Genomic DNA, 25,793 nt, shown 5'->3' on the forward strand with positions numbered 1-25,793 from the left:
AGATCAGGGTGGCAAGAAGTCCTTCCAACCTGAAAGATTTGGAGCTCATTGCTAAAGATGAATGGGCAAAAATACCTGTGGAGACATGCAGTGTAGGACTGGAAGGTGGAAAAACTGAGGGAATCCACCTGCTGGCCAAGCACTAGAAACCCAGTTTTCACTCCCAATAGAAACCTGCAGCAAGTCTTCACTGCGAGCAGCAACACCTGATTACTGCTGCTTGGCCAGCAAGTGGATTTCCTCAGCTTTACCACCTTCCAGTCCGACACTGGAGACATGCAAAAAGCTGATCTGCAATTATAGGAAGCGTTTGATTGCTGTAATAGTCAATAAAGGCTTTTTTATTGATTATTGAGAAGGGTATCAATAATTTTGGACTGGATACTTTTTGCTCAAATGTAAATAAAAGCTGAGAAAGGTTTTTTCCCCACAATAATGCTTCTTTTACACTGTCTTATAATCTTTTTGGAGACACCTATGTCAAAATTACTTGATGGTTAAATAAAAGTAACTTTAAGTCAAAATTTGCCAGGGGTATGATGAATAATTATGGGCAGCACTGTAGGTCATGGTAAACATGGGACTAGAGAACAATAATGTATGGAAATAATTCAGGGACATCTAATAACATTAAAATGCACTTATTTATTAATTATACATTTATTTATGAAGGCAGAATTCTTTTCAGATAGTAGGACATATACTGTTTATCAATATATACTCATATATTCTAAATTACACTATTATACCTGTTAGTCTTCTGCAGAAAATATGTGAAAATAAAATTGTGTTTAAAAATGGAAGACAATTTCAGCAGAATGTCCTGAGATTCATAGTCAATTTAATGCCTATGATGTGGGTTCTGTGGGTGTTGTAACCTTGGCGATCCTCCCATGTAAGGGTCCATAGATCTTGGCACAGGAGGGCTTGTGACAGCAATACGAGGGGTTGGCATTGCAGGGTCTTCTCGTCTTGCAAAGCCTTGATTACTGTGGTTTTGCGGCGTTACACCCCTGGTTGAATGTACATTGTGCTGTGCCACACTCGAATGGTTCTCTGTAATAATAGAAAACATAGCTCCTCTCAAACGAAGCACATACTAGCCATGAAGTAAATATGGTCAAACATATTGGCTTTGGTCTTGGCAACACAATAAGAGACTTCTATAGGCTAAGAAATCCATGGATGACCTGTTCCCACTGTGGAGTGATTTGGGGAGTGATCGACAGTACCTAACTTTCAGACTTAAAGAAGAACTGAAGTGAAAGGTACATGGAGGCTGCCATACAGTGGGTTGCAAAAGTATTCGGCCCCCTTGAAGTTTTCCACATTTTGTCATATTACTGCCACAAACATGAATCAATTTTATTGGAATTCCACATGAAAGACCAACACAAAGTGGTGTACACATGAGAAGTGGAACGAAAATCATACATGATTCCAAACATTTTTTACAAATAAATAACTGCAAAGTGGTGTGTGCATAATTATTCGGCCCCCTTTGATCTGAGTGCAGTCAGTTGCCTATAGACATTGCCTGATGAGTGCTAATGACTAAATAGAGTGCACCTGTGTGTAATCTAATGTCCGTACAAATACAGCTGCTCTGTGAGGGCCTCAGAGGTTGTCTAAGAGAATATTGGGAGCAACAACACCGTGAAGTCCAAAGAACACACAAGACAGGTCAGGGATCAAGATATTGAGAAATTTAAAGCAGGCTTAGGCTACAAAAAGATTTCCAAAGCCTTGAACTAGTGTTGCTCGGATACCTCATTATCCTATTCGAGTTTGGTCGAATTTGGATAGTAAACTATCCAAATTTACTCGAAGTTCAATATCCGATGTAATCGAATATCCGATTCGACCTTGGATATCCGATGTCACTATCCAAGTCTGTATTCGAGTAAAATATTCGAGCTGGCCTTAAATAGCTTGTAAAACTTGTATTGGAGGTCAATGATGCATGAAACCAGCTTTTTTATGAAGAAAAACATCAAGTGATTAGGTGGTGATGTAGTAGTTATAAAAAAGGTATCAAAAATAGTAAATTAACTTCATGAAAAGTGTTTGCATGAGAAGGTGTGTCCAAAATGGTTGTAAGTTGGAAGTCTTCATTTACGTCGTCTTCATCTTCTTCTTCTATATCTTCTTCTTCTTCTTCTTCTTCTATATCTTCTTCTTCTTCTATATCTTCTTCTTCTTCTATATCTTCTTCTTCTATATCTTCTTCATCCTCTTCTTCTTCTATATCTTCTTCTTCTTCTTCTATATCTTCTTCTTCTTCATCATCTTCTTCTTCTTCTTCTATATCTTCTTCTTCATCATCATCTTCTTCTTCTTCTTCTTCATCTTCTTCTATATCTTCTTCTTCTATATCTTCTTCATCTTCTTCATCTTCTTCTATATCTTCTTCTTCTATATCTTCTTCTTCTTCTATATCTTCTTCTTCTATATCTTCTTCTTCTTCTTCTTCTATATCTTCTTCTTCTTCTTCATCTTCTTCTATATCTTCTTCTTCTTCATCTTCTTCTATATCTTCTTCTTCTATATCTTCTTCTTCTATGTCTTCTTCTTCTATATCTTCTTCATCTTCTTCTATATCTTCTTCTTCTATGTCTTCTTCTTCTATATCTTCTTCATCTTCTTCTATATCTTCTTCTTCTATATCTTCTTCTATATCTTCTTCTTCTATATCTTCTTCTTCTTCTTCTTCTTCTTCTTCTTCTTCTTCTTCTTCTTCTTCTTCTTCTTCTTCTTCTTCTTCTTCTTCATCATCTTCTTCTTCATCTTCTTCTATATCTTCTTCTTCTATATCTTCTATATCTTCTTCTTCTATATCTTCTTCTTCTATATCTTCTGCTTCTATATCTTCTTCATCTTCTTCTCTATCATTATATTATGTGTCTTTGTTTTCCTTTCTTTTGTAATATTTTTTTTACTTCATTTGTGGAAATATTTTATTTTAATAACACCATAGTTATATTTGTGTTGATGGCATAATAGGTAGGTAGTGGCACATTGCAAGCCACAGCGTCTTTTTCTGTGTACCCTGGTGGTGGTAAAACACAGACATCAGCAGGAGGAGGAAGTAGTTGCAGGCTTGCAGCTATTTGTAGTGTGTGGTAATAGTCGGTCGTTACTCGGTAGGAGAGTGGGTGGGCAGGTGGCAGCAGAAAATAGTTCTTCTTCTGTTCTCCCTGGCAGTGGTAGCAGCACACAGACAGCAGAAGCTCAATGCAGCTACAGGAGGAGGAGTAATGTGTGTCAGGCAGTGTGATGTGACTGACATAATAGGCCCTGGTTCCTAGCGGTGGTACCAGGGCCGTAAATGAACATCATGAGGTTCCAGACAGCGGTCATGAAGCCCACATTGTGTCCAATACACAATTGGGACAGCACAGTTTTCAACCTGGACACCTCTAAAATAATTACAATTTTTTTTTTAAATTATTTCAGCTATTGTTGAGCGTAATAGCTGGTGGCGCATGGGCAGCAGCACCTTGTAATGTGTTCCCTGGCAGTGGAGAGGAGACACAGACAGCAGGAGGTAATATAACAGCAGGCAGCGTGAGGAGGATAAGTGTGTGGCAGACTGGCATTTGACAGCAGGCAGGAGGGCAGGCAGCGAGACATAGTAGGCCCTGGGTCCTAGCGGTGGTTCCAGGGCCGTAAATACACAGCATGAGGTTCCAGACAGCGGTCGTGAAGCCCACATTGTGTCCAATACACAATTGGGACAGCACAGTTTTCAACCCGGACACCTCTAAAATAATAACAATTTTTTTTCCCCAAATTAATGCAGCTATTGTTGAGCGTAATAGCTGGTGGCGCTTGGGCAGCAGCACCTTGTAATGTGTTCCCTGGCAGTGGAGACACAGACAGCAGGATGAAATACAACAGCAGCAGCAGGAGGTGTATGTGTGTGTGCCAGTCGTCACTTCATGTCCCCCTCTCGCCGACAACAGGGGCCATGAATTCGCCTTCCACCCAACCCTAGTTCATTTTGAGAAGCGTCAGTCTGTCCACAGACTTGTGAGACAGACGAGATCGCTTCTCAGTGACGACTCCACCGGCTGCACTGAAGCAACGCTCTGACAGTACGCTGGAAGGGGGGCAGAAGAGCATTTCCAGGGCGTACTGCGCAAGCTCGCTCCAGATCGGCAGATGCTTGACCCAATACTCCATGGGATCAACAGGGGCCACGCTGTCAAGCCCGCTGAAGGACCCCATGTAGTCAGCCACCATGTGGGTCAAGCGCTGCCTGTGACTGGAGAAGGATGCTGCTGCAGGCACCTCCTCTCTAGTCCTTGGCAGCTCTACACTCATGTAGAGCTCTTGGGTCAGAGACAGCAGGTCTGTGGTGCATGTGCGCTTGCTGCTGGTGGATGCAGGCACCTGCTGCTGCCTCTGTGCTGGCTGGACAGTGGGGGTGGATGTCTGAGGGAAGGCTTCATCCAAGCGCTCAACAAGGGACAGCTGCAAATCCCTCATTTGTTGCGCACTGTCTCCTCCTACAGGCAAGAACTGACTGAGCTTCCCCTTCAGACGTGGGTCCAGCATCATGCAGATCCGGATGTCCTCCCTCTGCTTCATCTGGATCACCCTTGGGTCCTTGCGCAGGCACCTCAGCATGTGCACTGCCATTGGGAAGAGTCTGGCCACGTCTGTTGGCAAATCATCGGCATCCCCAGAGCCGAGAGTGCTGTCCTCCTCTTCCTCTGCCCCCTCCACCTCATCCTCTCTCCACCTCCGCACCAGTCCAGCTACGCTCTGCTGCTCCCCCTCATCAGCAGCAAGGTCAAGGACCTCCACCAACTCCGAGCCCTCCTCCTCAGAGGTGGCCTGTGAAGCTGCCTGCAGCTCCTGCTGGTCCAAGGCTGCCGCTCCCTCTTCCAGCAGTGCATACAGGGCCCTGTCCAGCACACACACCATGGACACCCACTCGCACACCATTGCATGGTCCCTGCTCACCATGTTGGTGGCCTGCAGGAAGGGCGCCAGGACTGAGCACACCTGCTGCATGTGCCCCCAGTCCTCCGTGGAGATGATGGATGGGAGGTTGGTGGCGGCACGCCCAGTTGCAGTGAGGGAGGCAACTGTTGCTCGTGCAACGTACTGGCTGACAGCCTGCCTCTGTTCAACCAGATGCTCCAACATCGCCAGGGTGGAGTTCCAGCGAGTTGGAACATCGAGCATGAGCCGGTGCTGTGGCAGGTGCAGCTCCTTCTGCACCTCTTCCAGGCTCGCCACGGCTGCAGGCGAGTGCCGGAAGTGACGCACAACCTTCCTTGCCGCCTCAAGTAGTCGGTCCATCCCCTGGTAGGTCCGCAGGAACTTTTGGACTACCAGGTTCAGAACGTGCGCCAGGCAGGGGATGTGGGTCAGGTCTCCCCTGCTGATGGCAGCAACCAGGTTTGCCCCATTGTCGGACACCACCTCTCTGACTCTGAGGCCTCTGGGGGTCAGCCAATTCCTCTCCTGCTCTCGGAATTTGGCCAGGACGTGGTTCGCCGTCAGTTTGGTCTTCCCCAGGCTGACCAATTCCAGCAGCGCTTGGCAGTGGTGGGGCTTCACACTGCTGCTGAGGCGGGGGGTTTGGGCTGGTGTGCCGGAGGATGGAAGCGGATCAGAGGAACTTGCTGCTGTTCCGCTGACCCTGCATGGTGGCACCACCCACTGCATTGTTGGTGCTGCTGCTCTGACAGTGCCCGATGCTGCTCCCCCCTCCTCACCCCCTTCCACCAAGCTGACCCAATGCGCGGTGAAGGACAGATAGCGGCCTGTCCCAAACCGGCTGCTCCATGAGTCCATGGTGACGTGGACCCGTTGACCCACCGCGTGCTCCAGCCCTCTCCCGACATTGCCCATCACAGAGCGGTGAAATGCAGGGATGGCCGTGCGTGCAAAATAATGTCGGCTGGGGATTGGCCAATCGGGGGCTGCACACATCAGGAGCACACGCATGTCGCTCCCCTCCTGCACAAGGGAATAAGGCAGGAGTTGGGAGCACATGGCCCGTGCCAGCAAGCCGTTCAGCTGACACACGCGACGGCTGCTGGGAGGCAGAACCCTGACCACCCCCTGAGCAGGGTCTGGCAAAGCCTTTTGCTGGCATGGGAAGCAGTGGAGGGAGCAGAGGAGGCCACTGAGGACTGGCTGCCAGAACAGGCCTCAGTGTCGGCGGCAGGAGTTGCAGAGGGAGGAGGAGCAGTGCGTTGCTGACGCACTCCTGCTGCCGACGGCTTTGCAGTGGTGGCGGGTCTGCCACTGCCAGCTTCCTTCAACTTCACGAACTCCTCATGCTCGTGAAAGTGTTTCCCTGCAAGGTGGTTGACCAGAGAGGTGGTGCCAAACGCAGAGGGCTCCTTCCCTCTGCTGAGCTGCTTGCAACACTGGTTGCAGGTGGCATACTTGCACTCCAAATATGGAAGGGTGAAAAAATTCCATATTGGAGAGGTGAAGTTGCCCCTTCGGCTGGAAGGTGCTGCTGCCGCTGGTCTCCCTGTGGTGGTTGGGGGGGGGGGGGGGGGTCTTGGTGTGGCTGGTGGTGGCACTGGCAGAACTCGTCTCCTGATCAGCACGCTGTGTGGCCTGCATACCACGCCCACTTGTGATCCTGCCCATGCCTGCGATGCTGATCCTTCTAGCAAGGCCCGCAGACGCATCCTCCTCCTCCTCAGAGGTGATGAAGTCCCCACTCCCAGGACCTGGCAACCAGTCTTTGTCCTTCACAGTGTCATCATCATCCTCCCCCTCCGCAAACATGTCCTGCTGGGATCCCCCAAACTCCCCTTCTGCATGCATGGGCGGATGGACAGTCACCAAAGCTGTCTGACTGTCCAAAGCATCATCTCCCAAAGTGCCCATCAGCATTCCTTCCTCCGCCAATTCTTCCACAACAGCATTCCATAGCCCCGCTGTGCTTGGGGATAACATGAAGGTGCTGCTGAGTGACAGGGTGCTGGTGTTGCCCGCTGGGGCAGGAGAACTGCACTCCTCCTCCTCTCCCCCAGGCAGTGCTGGGCGGCTGCTGCTGCTCTTGCGAACAGGAGTGGTGGCGGGGGAGGAGGACTCGGTTCCAGAGCTAATGGTGGCCTGCTCATCCACTATCAGTTCCACCACAGCGTCTGCGTCCTTCTCCTCAATAGGACGGCTACGACCTGGCGGTGGGAGGAACATCTGGGCCACACGCTGCTGCTGCTGTGTCTCTGCAGCGTGACTCCCAGCTGTTGGGCGGCCAAGGCGTCCACGGCCAGTGGCTAATGGCGGAATAGCCACTGGTGCAGATGCAGAACTGCGCATGGTGGTGGTGGCGCGGCTGCCACGCCCACAACCTCCTCTCTTGGCGATGCCCTTGCTGCCCCTGCCCAAACCGCGGCTGCCAGTGCCAGACATTGTATATTTTTAATATTATACAAATGAAAAAAAAACTTATGTATGTAAAGGCGGGTGGGACAAGTGGGGTACTTTAACCACTTGAGGACCTAGGGCTTTCTACCCCTTAAGGACCGGCCACTTTTTTTCCATTCAGACCACTGCAGCTTTCACGGTTTATTGCTCGCTCATACAACCTACCACCTAAATGAATTTTGGCTCCTTTTCTTCTCACTAATAAAGCTTTCTTTTGGTGCTATTTAATTGCTCCTGCGATTTTTACTTTTTATTATATTCAGCAAAAAAGACATGAATTTTGGCAAAAAAATGATTTTTTTAACTTTCTGTTCTGACAGTTTTCAAATAAAGTAAAATTTCTGTATACATGCAGCGCGAAAAATGTGGACAACATGTTTTTGATAAAAAAAACCCATTCAGCGTATATTTATTGGTTTGGGTAAAAGTTATGGCGTTTACAAACTATGGTGCAAAAAGTGAATTTTCCCATTTTCAAGCATCTATGACTTTTCTGACCCCCTGTCATGTTTCATGAGGGGCTAGAATTCCAGGATAGTATAAATACCCCCCAAATGACCCCATTTTGGAAAGAAGACATCCCAAAGTATTCACTGAGAGGCATAGTGAGTTCATAGAAGATATTATTTTTTGTCACAAGTAAGCGGAAAATGACACTTTGTGAGAAAAAAAAAAAAAAAAAAAGTTTCCATTTCTTCTAACTTGCACCAAAAAAAAATGAAATCTGCCACAGACTCACCATACCCCTCTCTGAATACCTTGAAGGGTCTACTTTCCAAAATGGGGTCATTTGTGGGGTGTGTTTACTGTCCTGACATTTTGGGGGGTGCTAAATTGTAAGCACCCCTGTAAAGCCTAAAGGTGCTCATTGGACTTTGGACCCCTTAGCGCAGTTAGGCTGCAAAAAAGTGCCACACATGTGGTATTGCCGTACTCAGGAGAAGTAGTATAATGTGTTTTGGGGTGTATTTTTACACATACCCATGCTGGGTGGGAGAAATATCTCTGTAAATGACAATTTGTTAATTTTTTTTACACACAATTATCATAGAAGATTTTTTTTTTTGTCAAAAGTTAGCGGAAAATTGATTTTTATTGTTTTTTTCACAAAGTGTCATTTTCCACTAACTTGTGACAAAAAATAAAATCTTCTATGAACTCACCATACTCCTAACGGAATACCTTGGGGTGTCTTCTTTCTAAAATGGGGTCATTTGTGGGGTTCCTATACTGTCCTGGCATTTTAGGGGCCCTAAACCGTGAGGAGTAGTCTGGAAACGAAATTCTGCAAAATGACCTGTGAAATCCTAAAGGTGCTCATTGGACTTTGGGCCCTTTAGCGCAGTTAGGGTGCAAAAAAGTGCCACACATGTGGTATCGCCGTACTCGGGAGAAGTAGTACAATGTGTTTTGGGGTGTATTTTTACACATACCCATGCTGGGTGGGAGAAATAACTCTGTAAATATACAATTGTGTGTAAAAAAATCAAAAGATTGTCATTTACAGAGGTATTTCTCCCACCCAGCATGGGTATGTGTAAAAATACACCCCAAAACACATTGTACTACTTCTCCCGAGTACGGCAATACCACATGTGTGACACTTTTTTGCACCCTAACTGCGCTAAAGGGCCCAAAGTCCAATGAGTACTTTTAGGATTTCACAGGTCATTTTGCGGAATTTGATTTCCAGACTACTCCTCACGGTTTAGGGCCCCTAAAATGCCAGGGCAGTATAGGAACCCCACAAATGGGAGGGAGAAATACCTCTGTAAATGGACAATTGTGTGTAAAAAAATCAAAAGATTGTCATTTACAGAGGTATTTCTCCCACCCAGCATGGGTATGTGTAAAAATACACCCCAAAACACATTGTACTACTTCTCCCGAGTACGGCGATACCACATGTGTGGCACTTTTTTGCACCCTAACTGCGCTAAGGGGCCCAGAGTCCAATGAGTACCTTTAGGCTTTACAGGGGTGCTCACAATTTAGCACCGCCGCCCACTTGCCAGGACAGTTAACAAACCCCACAAATGACCCCATTTTGGAAAGAATACACAACAAGGTATTCCATGAGGGTAATGATGAGGTCATTGAAAATCTTATTTTTTGTCACAAGTAAACGGAAAATGACACTTTGAAAAAAAAATAAAAAAAAAATTCTGCTAACTTGTGACAAAAACTAAAATCTTTTATGAACTCACCGTGCACCTCACATAATACTTTAGGGTGTCCTCTTTCCAAAATGGGGTCATTTGTGAAGTCTGTCCTGGCATTTTAGGGTCTCTGGCTCTGCAATCATTACATGTATGGCCAGTATTAGGAGTTTCTGCTATACTCCTTATATTGGGTATACAGGTAATGCACTCTGGGCTGAAAGGAAAAATGAACGGCAAACATACCTTGCTCCACATCAATGGCAGATCTTCCTCCACATCAATGGCAGTGATAACCTCAGGAGAGAGACACCCCGTGCCACCCTGCACTCAGGGTGAGCCACCAACTTATGTGACTGGGCCTCAGAACTTTAGTATACAGCATTATGCCTGTAGGATACAGCAATATGCCTGCCAATAGAGATGACTCTGTGTGGCATTAAAGCATCATCATAGGCCCAAATCACATATAAACCGGGGGTGTCCACACTCAAGGGAAATTCAAACATGCCGTCTTATATCGCCAACCCAGGACAGATCAGCAATATCAAGCATGGAAACCGATCCTTCTTGCCACTTTTATGCTTACCCGTTTGGTTTTCAAGCTTATCTCTCCTCTCCCTGCGACAATGTGCGAAAGACCACTGAGTGTGTGCCTACTCCTGTGTCTGGAGTTCCCTAGGTTCTAATAGTGTACCTGCTCGTGGTACCTCTCAAAACACGGCCCTACACATAGGCCAGGCTGGTCAGGACAGCGGGGACAATAATAAACGGTGTCAGTCCTTGTTCCAGCCCTGCTGCAGACACGGCAACGTTTTCTTCGGATGCGTTGACCTGGGGCACATGGAAGCTGATAGGCGTAATGCCTTCCATGCAGTCGGCTAGTTGCATCTGGGGGGGGGCCTGGCACCTCCTGGATACAGGATGTCCAGAACGATCTGTTCCTGAAATTGAAGGAAAGATCCAGTTCTCCCAGCCTTACTGTAGAGAACAAAGCTGTTGTAAACTGCCAATTGAATCAGATAAAAAGACACTTTCTTATACCAGTGTCTTGTTTTCCGGGAAATTAAATAGGGCGCTAACCTCTGGTCATTGAAGTCCACCCCTCCCATGTTGACATTATATTCGTGGACGACAAGGGGCTTTTCAATGACCTTAGTTGCCCGTTGAATTTGGACTGTCGTGTCTGTGTGAATGGTGGACAGAAAGTAAACGTCCCTCTTGTCCCTCCATTTCACCGCGAGCAGGTCTTCAGTACGCAAGGCGGCCCTCTGCCCCCGTTGAAGTCTGGTGGTAACGAGCCATTGGGGGAAGCCCTGGCGACTAGGCCGCGCAGTGCCACAGCATCGGATTCCTGAAAGAGGGCCACACTTGTGTAATAATTGTCCACAAAAAGATGGTACCCCTTCTGGAACAAGGGTGACACCAAGTCCCACACAACCTTTCCACTGCTCCCCAGGTAGTCAGGGCATCCGACCGGCTCCAATTTTGAGTCTTTTCCCTCATAGACCCTAAAACGACATGTATAGCCTGTGGCCCTTTCACAGAGCTTATACGGTTTCACCCCATACCGGGCGCGCTTGCTTGGGATGTACTGTTTGATGCCAAGGCGCCCGGTAAAGCGTAAGAGGGACTCGTCTACGCAGATGTTCTGTTCAGGGATATAAGCATCTGCAAATGTTGATGACAGGTGGTCTATGAGGGGCCGAATTTTGTGGAGCCGGTCATAAGCAGGGTGGCCCTTTTCATGACAGGTTTTGTCGTCGTTGAAGTGCAGGAAGCGCAGGATGGACGCAATACGACCGCAGTACATTCTATTTCATTAGTCCCAAGTGAAGGATAAGGGCCAAAAAGATTTTAATGTCGGAAACTTGGACTGGTTTCCACCCGAAAGGCTGGGCATACATGCTCTCCGGGTGCTCGGTGATGAATTGTGTGGCTTTACGGTTGGTCTCAACCACAATTAAGTCCAGGAGAACCTGGGTGATGAACAGCTGCAAAAAGTCTAGGGCCGTTCCTAGATGAGCTGTCGCCACCTGGACTCCAGACTGGGCGGTGAAAGGGGGCACTACGGGTGCGGCGGAATCAGGGGATTGCCAATCTGGTTGTGCCAGCACCTCTGGGAGTCTATGGGTACTACGGGCCCGTCTTCTTATTGGTGGCTGCGATGGGGGTACTACTGCACTTGCCACCGTACCAGTTTCAACTTCCATGCTGACGCTCACCACTTCGCCAGGGTCTACGGAAGCACTGGCACTAAGTCCAGGAGATGCTGCGCTGCTGGTGCCTGCCTCACCAAGAAAACTATCATCAGCGCTAGCACCACCCTGCTGCCCTTGAGGCGGATCCTGCGCCACCTGCGGTCTAACGACTTGGGGTCTGGTACGCCTGGCTCTAGCTGGGACCATAGCCTCGTCATCACTTTCGGTCAAGGAACCACTGCTTTCTACAGGTTCAAATTCGGACCCGGAAGATTCGACGGATGATTCTTCCCAAAAGAACTCATCCGACTGGTCCATGTACCTGTATACCTCGTCATCGGAAAGCCCCCTTCTTGCCATTGTGGATTACTAAATTTATGGGGGTTTCCTCCGAGACTACCCAGAAAAAAAGAGCACCTACCTAGCAAAAAGGGAGTATTTGAGAGGTATTGGGGTTGGTGGGAAGTGGGGTCTCAGAGGCAATCAAACAATCACGGGACAATCAAATACAATTACAGCACAATCGAATCCAATCACAGCACAATCAAATCTGATGCACTCGGAAGGTGATGGGGGGAGGGTGGGATTGGGTGTGGCGGGAAGTGGGGTCTCAGGCAATCAAACAATCACGGGGCAATCGAAGTCGATCACGGGACAATCAAATACAATTACAGCACAATCGACTCCAATCACAGCACAAGCAAATCTGATGCACTCGGAAGGTGGTGGGGGGGGAGGGTGGGGTTGGGTGTGGTGGGGGGGAGGGTGGGGTTGGGTGTGGTGGGAAGTGGGGTCTCAGGCAATCAAACAATCACGGGGCAATCGAAGCCGATCACGGGACAATCAAATACAATTACAGCACAATCGAATACAAGCGCAGCACAAGCAAATCTGATGCACTCGGAAGGTGATGGGGGGAGGGTGGGATTGGGTGTGGCGGGAAGTGGGGTCTCAGGCAATCAAACAATCACGGGGCAATCGAAGTCGATCACGGGACAATCAAATACAATTACAGCACAATCGACTCCAATCACAGCACAAGCAAATCTGATGCACTCGGAAGGTGGTGGGGGGGGGGGAGGGGGGGGGTTGGGTGTGGGGGGGGGGAGGGTGGGGTTGGGTGTGGTGGGAAGTGGGGTCTCAGGCAATCAAACAATCACGGGGCAATCGAAGCCGATCACGGGACAATCAAATACAATTACAGCACAATCGAATACAAGCGCAGCACAAGCAAATCTGATGCACTCGGAAGGTGATGGGGGGAGGGTGGGATTGGGTGTGGCGGGAAGTGGGGTCTCAGGCAATCCAACAATAACGGGGCAATCGAAGTCGATCACGGGACAATCAAATACAATTACAGCACAATCGACTCCAATCACAGCACAAGCAAATCTGATGCACACGGAAGGTGGTGGGGGGGGAGGGTGGGGTTGGGTGTGGTGGGGGGGAGGGTGGGGTTGGGTGTGGTGGGAAGTGGGGTCTCAGGCAATCAAACAATCACGGGGCAATCGAAGCCGATCACGGGACAATCAAATACAATTACAGCACAATCGAATACAAGCGCAGCACAATCGAATACAAGCGCAGCACAGTCAAATACAATGCACTTGGACGGTGATTAGGGGGGGGGGTCTGAGGGCGATTTGAGGGGGTGGGGGGTTGATCAGGAGCCTGCACGGGGCAGACTGAGTCCTGATCTGATGAGAGGCAGACACAGGGGGTTACTGATCGCAGATCAGTTAGTGATCGCTGGGGAGGACAGATGTAAACAAAGAGCAGGGGATGTAATCAGGCGGGGGGTATGAGGGCAATCGAGGGCCTGGGCAGGTGATCGGTTACCCCCGCGGGGCAGTTAGGGTCTGCTCTGATGGGTGGGGGTGCTAAGGGGTGATGGACAGGTGATAGACAGGTGATCAGAGGGGGATCAGAGGGGGATCAGGGGATAAGGTAGCTGTATACAGATGTATACAGTATACAGGGGGGTAGTCTGGGATGGGGTCTGGGGGTGATCTAAAGGTAGGGGGGGGGGATCAGGGGTGATTAGGTGGCAGTTAGGGACCTAAACTAAAGGGCAGCGTCGCTAGTTAGTGGCAGGTGGGGGGGGTGGGGGTTTTGCAGGGGTGCAAGGGTGCTGGGCAGGGGTCTGCTGGGGTGATCAGGGGGGGTATGAGGCCTGGGGTGGTAGATCAGGGACTCTGTGGGCAAAAAAAAACACGTGTGCTGATACTTACAATGTGCTTCCTCCTCGCTAGTGGTCTCTGCAACAATGAGACCACGAGGCGAGGAGGAAGCACGTATAAGGCACTTTGTTTACCTAACAAAGTGCCTTATACCTCCTGATTGGCCTATTGTGCGGATTCCTCCGCTCGCCGGCTCTGCTAAGTGGCCGGCGAGCGGAGACAAAATGCCCATGTAACGATCCCGGGCGGAGGATCACGTCACGGATGACGCGATCGCTCCGCCCATGCCCTTAGAAGGACCGCCGCCTCTGTGGGTGAGCCAGTCCTTCAGGGCTTCACTTCCCGGCCGCCTCTGTGCGTTAGGCGGTCGGGAAGTGGTTAATGGGGTGGGACTGGTGGTGGTGGGTGTGTGAGGTGACGGACAGGTGTACTCTACAGCAGAGATCGGTGTAGCGCTAATGACAGAGTGCGCACTGCGCACACAAAGACCCTAGGTGACGCTGACTGACGGTGTCCCTATACACAGACTACAGTACAAGTCAGCAAATACACAATAGAAGTAATAGAAAAAATACGATGGGTGTAGCACTAACGAGAGGGTGCGGCGGACAGCGCAGATGTGCACTGCGCACACAAAGACCCTAGCTGACGCTGACTGACGGTGTCCCTATACACAGACTACAGTACAAGTCAGTGAATACACAATAGAAGTAATATATAAACAATAGGACGGGTGTAGCACTAACGAGAGGGTGCGGACAGCGCAGACGTGCACTGCGCACACAAAGACCCTAGGTAACGCGGTGACGGACGGTACCTATACACAGACTAGAGTACAGTAGTACACTACAGTACTACTAACTAAACAATAGAAGAATATAGCTAAATAATACAACAGGTGTGACTAGATTACAGAGAGCAGATACAGCCGGACAGGTATAGCAGTAAAGCTGGGCCTTGCTAACTACAAAATAGTACAAGACTATCTAACACAAAAGTAGTAGTAGTACAGGAGTAGAGTAGGACAGGTGATAGTACAGGTAAGGTAACTAGAGACTAGAGCACAGAGCAGGGCAGGCTGCCTTGCCTAGGCACAGGGCCTAGCTGCTGGCTGCAGGTCTGCAGCAGCACCAGTGACAGTCTCTCTCCCTCCCTAGTCCCCCTAGTAATCACCCAAACTAAACTGCCTAAAATACAATCTATCTACAATACAAAGCAATACAGTTGAAGATCAAGTGTTGGAGTGTAAAAACACTAGGTTTAGAACAATAACAATGCACTTGCACACAGACAAAAAGCACTGGAGCAGTTCTCTCAGTACTATCAGTCAGTAAGTCGCAAGCAGGACGAGTGAGGCAAGATGGCGTCCGCTATTTATAGAGGGGGGCTTGGCCAGGCTCCCCCTTGGTGATTGGCTGCAGTCAGAGGGCTGGGAGGCCTCTGATTCGCTTGTGAGGACTCGAGGTGACGTCTGGCGTGACGCTATCCGAGCTCATGATGCTATCCGAGCTCGGATAGCTAGGATATCTCCGGATAGTTGCTTGCTATCCAAGTGCGCTCGGATAGCACAGCCCGGATAGCTAATACTATTCGAGCTCGGTATTCGAGCTCGAATAGTGAAAAAAGAGCTAGGATATCCGAGTAACTCGGATATCCTAGCTCAGATGAGCATCACTGCCTTGAACATCCCACAGAGCCCTGTTCTAGCGATCATTCAGAAATGGAAGGAGTATGGCACAACTGTACACCTACCAAGACAAGGCCATCCACCTAAACTCACAGGCCGAACAAGGAGAGCGCTGATCAGAAATGCAGTCAAGAGGCCCATGGTGACTTTGGATGAGCTGCAGAGATCTACAGTTCAGGTGGGAGACTCTGTCCATAGGACAACTATTAGTCATGCACTGTACAAAGTTGGCCTTTATGGAAGAGTGGCAAGGAGAAAGGCATTGTTAACAGAAAGCATAAGAAGTTCCGTTTGCAGTTTGCCACAAGCCATGTGGGGGACACAGCAACGATGTGGAAGAAGGTGCTCCGGTCAGATGAGACCAAAATTGAACTTTTTGGCCAAAATGCAAAACGCTATGTGTGTAGGAAAACTAACACTGCACATCACTCTGAACACACCATCCCCACTGTCAAATATGGTGGTGGTAGCATCATGCTCTGGGGGTGCATCTCTTCAGCAGGGACAGGGAAGCTGGTCAGAGTGGATGGGAAGATGGATGGAGCCAAATACAGGGCAAACTTGGAAGAAAACCTCTTGGAGACTGCAAAAGACTTGAGACTGGGGCGGAGGTTCACCTTCCAGCAGGACAATGACACTAAACATAAAGCCAGGGCAACAATGGAATGGTTTAAAACAAAACATATCTATGTGTTAGAATGGCCCAGTCAAAGTCCAGATCTAAATCCAATCGAGAATCTGTGGCAAGATCTGAAAACTGCTGTTCACAAACGCTGTCCATCTAATCTGACTGAGCTGGAGCTGTTTTGCAGAGAAGAATGGGCAAGGATTTCAGTCTCTAGATGTGCAAAGCTGGTAGAGACATACCCTAAAAGACTGGCAGCTGTAATTGCAGCAAAAGGTGGTTCTACAAAGTATTGACTCAGGAGGCCGAATAATTACGCACACCCCACTTTGCAGTTATTTATTTGTAAAAATGTTTGTAATGATGTATGATTTTCTATACTCTTTTCACATGTACACCACTTTGTATTGGTTTTTCATGTGGAATTCCAATAAACTTGATGCATGTTTGTGGCAGTAATGTGACAAAATGTGGAAAACTTCAAGGGGGCCGAATACTTTTGCAACCCACTGTATATAATGCTCAGTTTCTTGTTTATGGTCTGTGATTTTATAATCCATGTTATGAGTCACTAATGTGAATTCACAATCCTCATTTTATGTGGAAATGACTGTTAAGGTGCCCATACAACTAGCGATATATGGGAAGATTTGAACAAGAGACAAATCTCTTTTGACCAAATCTAATCAGAGAGAGATCTGTCGGCTGCCCATACATCACAGGCCAATAACCAATCAATTTTAGCAGGAAATCTTTTGGGTATCAGCCTCCTGATGCCGCCTCTAGCCTCGTCTTCCCCATATGATTCATGTGCCCCCCAGTGACCATGCATTAAGAGACTTTACCTGTCTGCCATACTTCTGCATTGGCACCCGACATGGCTGCCGGCATTATAGCACGTGAGACGTGTGTGAGGTCACACAAGTGCCCCACCTGTAGTCATATGGGACCCAAATGCAGGAGTACAGCGGACACTAGTGGGTGGCATGACAGGTAAAGTATTTTAATGCACAGGCACTGGGAGGTACATTTAACATTTGGGAGGGACAGTAGCCTGGGATTTTGTCACATGCAATATTACATGCCATTACCCCTGCACACCTGTTCGACCAGGTCAGGCCAAGTTTTTTCACCATGTCTGATCTAAATATTCCACCAATTTTGCCCGAAATTGGTAAAATCGTTGATCGGACGTGCTCATGGTGACACTAATTTTCATCTGATTCGATAATAATTATCGATTTCGATGTTTGCTCACCAAATAGCTAGATGTATGGCCACTTTGGTTCCTCTAAAATATATGTCCTGCTTCCAGCTATCACTTTACAGTGCTGATTTGCAAATTAAACAAGAAATGTAACTGGTTGATATGGACAGTGAACACGAAGGCCCTTGTCTGCATCATTAAAGAGACACTGAAGCGAAAAAAAATATATGATATAATGAATTGGTTGTGTACTATGAATAATTACTAGAAGATTAGCAGCAAAGAAAATATTCTCATATTTTTATTTTCAGGTATATAGTGTTTTTTCTAACATTGCATTATTCTATAATATGTGCAGATTACACAACACTCAGCATTCAAAATGAGTCTTTCAGAGCAGTCTGTGAAGTAATAAACTCTCCTCTGCTAGAGGAAAAGTAAACAGTTCAATTACAGTTGAGATAATAAAAGTCAGATAACAGCCCTCTCCACGACCAAGTTGGTCGGAGAGCTTAATAGCTTTTTTGCATAGAGATAACAACTGGAGTTTCTCAACTCTTCCTGCACTGGAAACAATTAGACTGATGTATCTGATCTTAATGTTTTATTTCTTAGCTGTACTACACATACAAATCATAATATCATCATTTTTTTTTCGCTTCAGTGTCTCTTTAAGGGCTTATGCCCAATAATCCTGTAATTAATATCACATGACTTTGGCTAGCTGGAGTAGCTTAGTGAGGAAGAAAGGAGTAGATTCAACTTATGACCGATTCACATGAGAAAAAGTACACTGAAGTTAGACATTGCAACTTGTACCAGGTTTACATAGGTTTGGTCTATTTTAATGGCTTTGGATACAGGGTTAACTTAAGTCCCCCACATATTCCAGTGCCGTTATATGACCCGTTATACAAAAATACAATACTCTTAGTAATAACAGCTAATTTACCCCAAATTAACCCAACTGGAAATGACCAATAAATTATCTTCACACTGTTTTTTGCTCCTAAAAAAAGTTAATGGTATATACAAACACAGTATTTGGCTTAAGGTGTATGCAGTGCAATTTCTCTTGCAAGTATTGTCATCAGGGCTGGAGTGTACCTTTGTGTATATGTATACTATGCCTAGAGGACTCAACAACGCCATCCAGGGAGGCAGGAATCAGTGTGGGGGAAGTACATGAAAGCTCACATCCAGGCCACCTATTGCTAGTGCATTTTGCTAGTGCAGTTGTGACTCCATAGTCAGGAGCCAGGAGGCCGCAATAGCAGCATAGGGGGCGATATACAGGCTGGGAACGCGAACAATCACTCGCGTTCCCATGCCTGTCGGCCGGTGACGGCCAAACAGGAAGTGCTCACCGGCGGGTCCTGGGACATCGGAGCGGAGCTGCGAGGGCACCGATCGTCTGCAGGGGGCTGAGGGAAGCCTCAGGTGAGTTAATCTCATTTTTTTCGGGTGACTTTAGGTTCACTTTAAGGGCTGCTAAGCGATACAGAAGGAAAAGTTGTGCACACATGTTGAAAGATTCCACACCCCAAAGCTTTCCATAAGCCCCCGCCTAACATCTCAAAGACTAAAGGAACGCCTACATCTTGTAAGATACACCATGAGACTTACTCCCTAGCAAAAGGCAGGCATACCCTGGGAGGAGAAGGCTTGGCACTGAGTCTGAATAACTAATGGAAACCCTCCACCAATGACTCTTCCAATGGAAATAGAACCCACGTGTGTGCACCTCTAACATCCTGGGGAACATAGTAACTCAACATACCCTTAGGAGAGAACAACATCTTCTCCAAGGAGAGAAGGCTAAAGGAAGCAGGCATAAAAGGAAGGATCCCAGAGTGTATGCTGTGTGACATCAGTAGTGAGCCAAGACATAAAACCCCTTTATTTAGGGCCCAGCAGGGCACTTGGGGAACTGCAGGACTACAAAACAAAGCCAAGACAAGCAGCCACTCCAAATCAGCTAGATGCAGACAACTAAGTCTGAACATCTAACCTCTTCATATGCTTAGTAAAGACTGAGCTTGCTGAGCTGCGCTAGGGGGCATAGCCCAAAAAAGGAACACAAACTGTTTTGTGTCTTCTCCCTAATGATAGGGCATATTTATGGAATTGCCACAAAGGCCCAAGCCTTGGCTGACTGCAACCCAAGGGGGTGGCTGGAAATGAATGAGGGGTTGCTGCATGTAAAAGAGGAGGATGGAAATAAAAACAAATGCAAGTAGGAAGCAACACATAGTAAACGAGACCTAGTCTCGCTACATGAAGAAAAAAACAAAAACAAAACGTATTTGCTGCTCTCTGGCGGATTTTGACAAACCGCCAGGAGGGTTAAAGGGAACCTGAGGTGAGACGATTTGGAGGCTGCCATATATATATCCTTGTAAACCATTGCCAGTTGCCTGGCATTCCTGTTTATCTACTGGCGTAGAGTCCGAACCCTGGAACAATAATATGGCTAATCCAGTAAAACCTGAATCAGCTGAGTCAGAGTACCTGATCTGCATATGCTTATTCGGGGTCTATGGCTAAAAGTATTACAGACACAGCATCAGCAGGGCTGCCAGGCAACTGGTATTGTTTACAAAATAAATATGGCAGCCTCCATATCACTCTCACCTTGGGTTTCCCTTAAACCAAAGATGTGATGAGTTTCACCTTCAGGCAGATAAGGATAAACTTGTAGACTTCCTTCTTGATAAGCATTGCACATTGTTGTATTGCTGTTAATTAACACAAATCAGTTGGGACACATCATTCTGGAATTAAAGAGATACGTTTAACTAACTAATTTAACAGGTTACATTACATGAGCTATAAAAAAAAACCTCATGAATGAAGCACTGTCCTTATCTGCAATTACCTAAAATAGAATTATTTGTAGGAGTTTTTTGTGGAGAGTTCATTAATTACTATTACAAATATATAGCAGTTTTTGCACTTGCATTTATGATTTTTATACCTGTACCAGCAGCCTGGAGTCTTAGGGCATTCCTTGCACTTGGGGGAAGTAATTCTTCCAAATCCCTCATAACAGAATCAGCCTGAGTGTTATTGTTTCGCTTATTTTTTTCTTCCTCCCTTTGCTGTAAAGAAAAATATATTAGATCATCACAATGCAGATAGTAATATTATACCTTAACCACCTTGGGGGTAATGACGAGCTCAGCTCTTCCATTACCGCCGCGGTGGATTTCTCAGGCCCTGCTGGGCCGATTTTCACACATTTTTTTTAAGCACGCAGCTAGCACTTTGCTAGCTGTGTGTTGGACGCGATTGCCACCGCTCACCGCCGATCCGCCGCTACCCGCCGCGTAACAGGCCGCCCCCCGAGACCCCTCGCAGCCTGGCCAATCAGTGCCAAGCAGCACTGAGGGGTCGATCGGGACTCTCTCTGACATCACGACGTCTGTGATGTCATCACGATCATCGCCATGGCGTCGGGGGAAGCCAAACAGGAAATCCCGTTCTCAACGGGATTTCCTGTTTGCTCTGATCGCCGGAGGCGATCGGAAGGGGCGGGGGGATGCCGCTGCTCTGCGGCTATCGTGTAGCGCTAGGCTAGCTACATGATCAGGGGCATAGCATTTGCCATAGCAACCATAGTGGTTGCTATGGGGTCCGCCCGAGCTCTACATCGCAGGGGGCCTGCAGCAGGATGCCCCCCCCTAGGACCGGGAGGGGTTGCAGCACGAGGGGAGAGCTTGGCATGTCCTCACCTCGGGCTCTCCCCTCTGCTCCCCTCCAGCATTAAATAGCGTGGTTATGCAGGCGGCGGGCAGCATCAGTTACATACCTTCCGTGCGCTCCAGCGTGGAAGTTCCTCTATCTAGCCTCTGACGCGACTTCCTGTTTTATAGTTTGCTATGGGGCCCAGTCATTTCTAGCTACCCCCCTGTACATGATTTAACAGGAAAAAAAAATAGTGCTGCGCAGCCACCCTGGTGCAATCAATAGAACGCCAGGGTAGTTAATTCCATGGTGTAATGATCTGCTCTGCTGTCTGCACAGGCAGACAGCTTTTTGACCATCTTGTAGGTCTGAGTGCTACAGGTCCCTGGAAAGGAGACCTGTCTTCACTTTGCAACTTGCTGAGCTCCTGCTCTGGTGAGGAATTTGCATCTACTTGGCATGCAAATTGCTTGGCTGCTTCCTTTGATGGCTTGCAGTATAAACGCCATTTCCTCCCAGAATCCCTTGCTGGTCATGATGGTTTGTTCCTGCTAACTTACCTGGAGTCTCAGCCTTTGCTAATTGTTTGCTAAGATTATCTTAGAGTAATTCCTTGGGAGTTCACTAGCATTCCTTCTAGCGTAGTCAGGTTGTATTATCTGTTTGCCTTGTACTGTCTATCTGTTGTGATTGTCTTGTCGCCAGCGGCGATCGACAGGAAATCGTTCTGTCTGTTGTGATCGCATTCGCCCTAGCGGTAGTGGGGGTGGTTCCTTCTGTATTCTGCCTTAGGGGTGCAAACTAGAGCAGCGGTTGCTACTGGTGGCCCCATCTGTCTGTCTGTCTGGATCGCATTCGCCCTAGTGGTAGTGGCGGTGGTTCCTTCTGTACTCAGTCTGGGAGTGTAAGCCAGAGCTGCGGTTGCTACTGGTTACTCCTTCTGTCTGTCTTGTCTGGAACGAACGCTTGCTGTAGGCTCAGTGAGGTAAACATTTAGCAAGCATTCGCGTTCTCTATTCGTTTTTTGTGTTACATTGGTTAGTTAGGGTTGGCGTGCTTTGTTGCACTTTTTGTGCAGAGACCGCACCATTAGCGTGCTTTGTCGCTGTTGCGCTTTTTGCACGGCGACTGCGCTTAGCGAGTGCGTTTGTTATTTTCCTTGGTGTTCTGATCATTGTTATTGCTGTGCCTTTCTTGCTACACTTGTGCTCTGTCTTTATTCGGTCTTGTGTCACTGTTGGCAATCGACACTCTTGCGATTGCGTTCCCACTTGATTTCCGTTGTTGTGTGTTCACCGTCACCGGGGAGCGACTAGATTGGTGGACACACATACATTCTGTCGCTGTGCTCACTCTCTCTCTCTGAGAGCTATCTTGCCCTGCATTATTGCAATTTGTACAATTCCCAACTGGCATCTGTGGCAGTGCAGAGGGGTTGTTTCTCTGCACTCCACAGCTCCATCTGCCGGTGGGAATTTCCCTCTACCAGTGCATTGCACCAAGCTGGGTTCTGCCGTTTTATACGCTTGTGGAGGACTTCCGCCATGTCAGCGCACACTTTGTGCGCTGACTACGGAGATAATTCCACAATCGTTACACATGGTTTGTACAATTTAAGGTTTGCCCTTACTAACTTCATAGCAAAATGTATTAAGTCTAAATTGCACCAAATATATAGTTTTTCATTTCAATTTATTTTGTTTTTAATATTCCCCTTAACATATGTAGCAATTTTGGTGACAATAGCATGTATGGGGGCTTTGCTATTAACTACTAAAGTTGGCACAAAATTATACAAAAATCATGCAAAATTGCAAATGGATTACACAAAACCAATTGAATTTCCAAATCATAATTACATATGGCCGTAATTGCAAAAATGTACATACAAATTTTGTGTAATTAGCAAATTACGATCATCACTATCAGTGACTGATGTTGAGAGGAAAAATTTGTACGATTTGCAAAAACCCAAGAAAAGGAAGACAAATGGACATGGACAAATGAAAGCTGTGGAAATATCATGGACAAATCAAAGCTGTAGAAAGTCCATGGGCAAATCAATGCTATAGAAAGTCCATGGGCAAATCAAAGCTATGCAAAGACAATGGACAAATCAAAGCTGTGGAAAGACCATGGACAAATCAAAGCTGTGATGTGCTAAGCCTAAGATTCTTTAATTGGCAGGTATGTAAATTTGTCAGCTGCCAGTTATTTGATCTGCAATCTGCGGCTTTGATGTGGTAGTTGCCACTTCTTTTTCCGGTAGATGTGAGATTCGCATCTTTGGTGATTCATCAGGTCCATCAGTTACCAAGTCTAAAGTCTTTAATTCTGTACTGTTAGAAAGTCATTTACTTTAACAAGGATTCAACAGCCCCTTCAGCTCACAAGCTCTTAGCAGCCGGAGGTGCAAATGGAGTTTCAAATAATGAACTTATTGTAGGATTTAACACAAAAAATAAAACATATAAAGTAGCAAACACTATAATTAACCCCTGATTTACTTAGACATCTCCAGAATTCTCCTAACTTTCTCAGTGGGGGTATCAAAATTGATCCAGAAAATCTGGACCCTCACTTGTATAATACCGAAACATACTGTAGTTGCATGCAATAAAAACCCTTTGCTGTGGATGCAGCATACATTTGTAATCACTCAACCACTTTTTCACAAATGTCTCAGCAACCCTGACTAGGATCAGCTATGAGGCAAGTGAGGGTTGTAAATCGAGACCTTTTACAAGAAACAATTTCTAACTATCTTTATCCAGCTCTACTAGATGACTTCTGACATCCCAAATAGAGGTCTCAGGCAAATCTTGTAGTTAATCCAGTCCTATACTTTCTTGTTATAGCTCATGCAATCTGCCATAATATAACAACTGACTAATTTCTAAATTAGAGAGACAACAATTGAATGCAGACTCCTTTAGCCTTCATAGACAGGCACTATTGTGTTTTGTTGTAAAGTAATATGTCACATTTTAAATGACGCCTGCACTTACCATTTGCATTTTTTTCTTGAGATCTACGTTTGCGTGTTGATAAGCCTTGGAAACGGCATTGAGGTAATAAATGGCTAATCTGAAAGAAACATTGTACAGGGAAACAGACATATTATATTAATTAACATCACATCCTATTAACGCTGTTGCATGGAACTGCGGTTTTTCGACAGCTAACATAAAATGTATGCTTCCCACTGGAACTGCGAACAGTGCCTGGAACAATATTATTTTGAGATAATGGCCAAGTCTTTCATGCTGCTTCTGATTAGTTGTGAACATTCTGAATGAAGTATTACACATTCTGAATGCAATGACTAATGCACTAATTTAGCACTATTATATCTTCATTAGAAATTCACTGTTAAATTGTACGTGCTGTTTTAGTGTGCTGTGCATATCAATGTATTAATCTCTTTGGTGACTCCAGTGCCCAAATTCACTGGTTGAAAAGTACCGCTCAATTCATCTCCTACAGCAATTATACTGCTTTCATTTAGGTATGATGTGACACACTGAGATATTCCAGTCTTGCCTTGAGATTAATGGATTGAAGTACTCAGAGACTATTTAAAGTTTATTAGTTGCAATTTTCCACCATTATAGCAAAGACAAAAGAAATGAGGGTTGTCTATATTGTACAATAAAAGGGAAAAATCCAGCAGTTCTAATGAACAGATCATAACAGCTGCACCATGTTTGTAGATTTTTCATCACCACAGTCCCAGACAGAGAACGCTGGTAGACATTGCAACCTTCCAGCATCTCCTCTAAGCTGAAATACTTGGTTTGAATTGATTAAATCCATGAGTTATTTTACTGAACCAGTACAGTATCAGAACATTTACGGTAGTACTAGTTCAATATGAAAAAAAATTGCAGCAAGTGAATAAGAAGTTAACATGAAGTTAACCCCATAGAAAAGACTGCTAGTAGAAAGTCAAGTTTTTGTGGCTGACAACGCCTTTCATGTATACTTGTATACCTTGTATCAGGTCAAAAATCGATTGCCATAGTGATGAGTTTTAAGAGAACCTGAGCTGACAGAAAACTGTTAAAAAAAGCATACTAGCTGATCAGGGAGACTAGCCGGATCAGGTGGGGCCCCTTACCACTGCTCCCTGCTACCCCTGCATCAAGATAGCCTTTAGTTTCAGTTTTCAAGAAAAAGAAAAATACCCACAACCCCGAGGTCACGGCACTGTAGACAGACTTCTGTGCTGTTTCTTTGAGAGCACAGAGCACACAAAGTAGGGGAAGGGGCATGGGAGAGGCAGTAAGGGGTTCAGTGGAAAGGCATTGAAGGGCCATGGAGATGTGGGGAAGGGCGTTCCTAATGCCAAAGGGGGTTGTTTTGCAGCAGTGCCTCACCTGCAAAGGATGCTCCTTCCCCTATTGGTCTACCAACAAGCTCAATGTCAACAGATTTGGGGGTTCGCAACGTGGAGCAGGAGGGGCAGAGAGCAGCGCAGAGAGGACACAGAGGCATGTCCTGGAGCAAGGAGCAGGCTTCTGTGTCCCATCTCCCCCCCCCCCAGTTCTGCCTCAGGTACACTTAGTATACCTGACCCAAGTCAAAGCTAAGTTAAGCACAAAGGTATGTTAGTGTTGTATCCGCATACCTCTGTG

At 46.6% G+C, this 25,793-nt stretch overlaps 1 protein-coding gene across 3 annotated transcripts in view; it reads right to left on the minus strand.

Annotated features, from left to right (window-relative positions):
- Nucleotides 1-744: 744 nt before the first annotated feature.
- The window catches only part of LOC137518440 (transmembrane channel-like protein 2), a 229,023-nt gene continuing 203,974 nt past the window's right edge, over nucleotides 745-25,793 (minus strand). For all 3 annotated transcript variants that reach the window (XM_068236303.1, XM_068236302.1, XM_068236304.1), the window contains 3 exons: nucleotides 24,165-24,243; nucleotides 20,447-20,570; nucleotides 745-1,056 (listed from right to left, as the gene is read on the minus strand). In XM_068236303.1, the coding sequence (XP_068092404.1) occupies nucleotides 842-1,056; nucleotides 20,447-20,570; nucleotides 24,165-24,243 (418 nt within the window). In that variant the 3' untranslated portion in view covers nucleotides 745-841. The remainder of the gene's footprint in view (nucleotides 1,057-20,446; nucleotides 20,571-24,164; nucleotides 24,244-25,793) is intronic.

This window comes from Hyperolius riggenbachi, chromosome 5 (assembly GCF_040937935.1).
Source record: "Hyperolius riggenbachi isolate aHypRig1 chromosome 5, aHypRig1.pri, whole genome shotgun sequence".
Lineage (NCBI taxonomy): Eukaryota > Metazoa > Chordata > Amphibia > Anura > Hyperoliidae > Hyperolius > Hyperolius riggenbachi.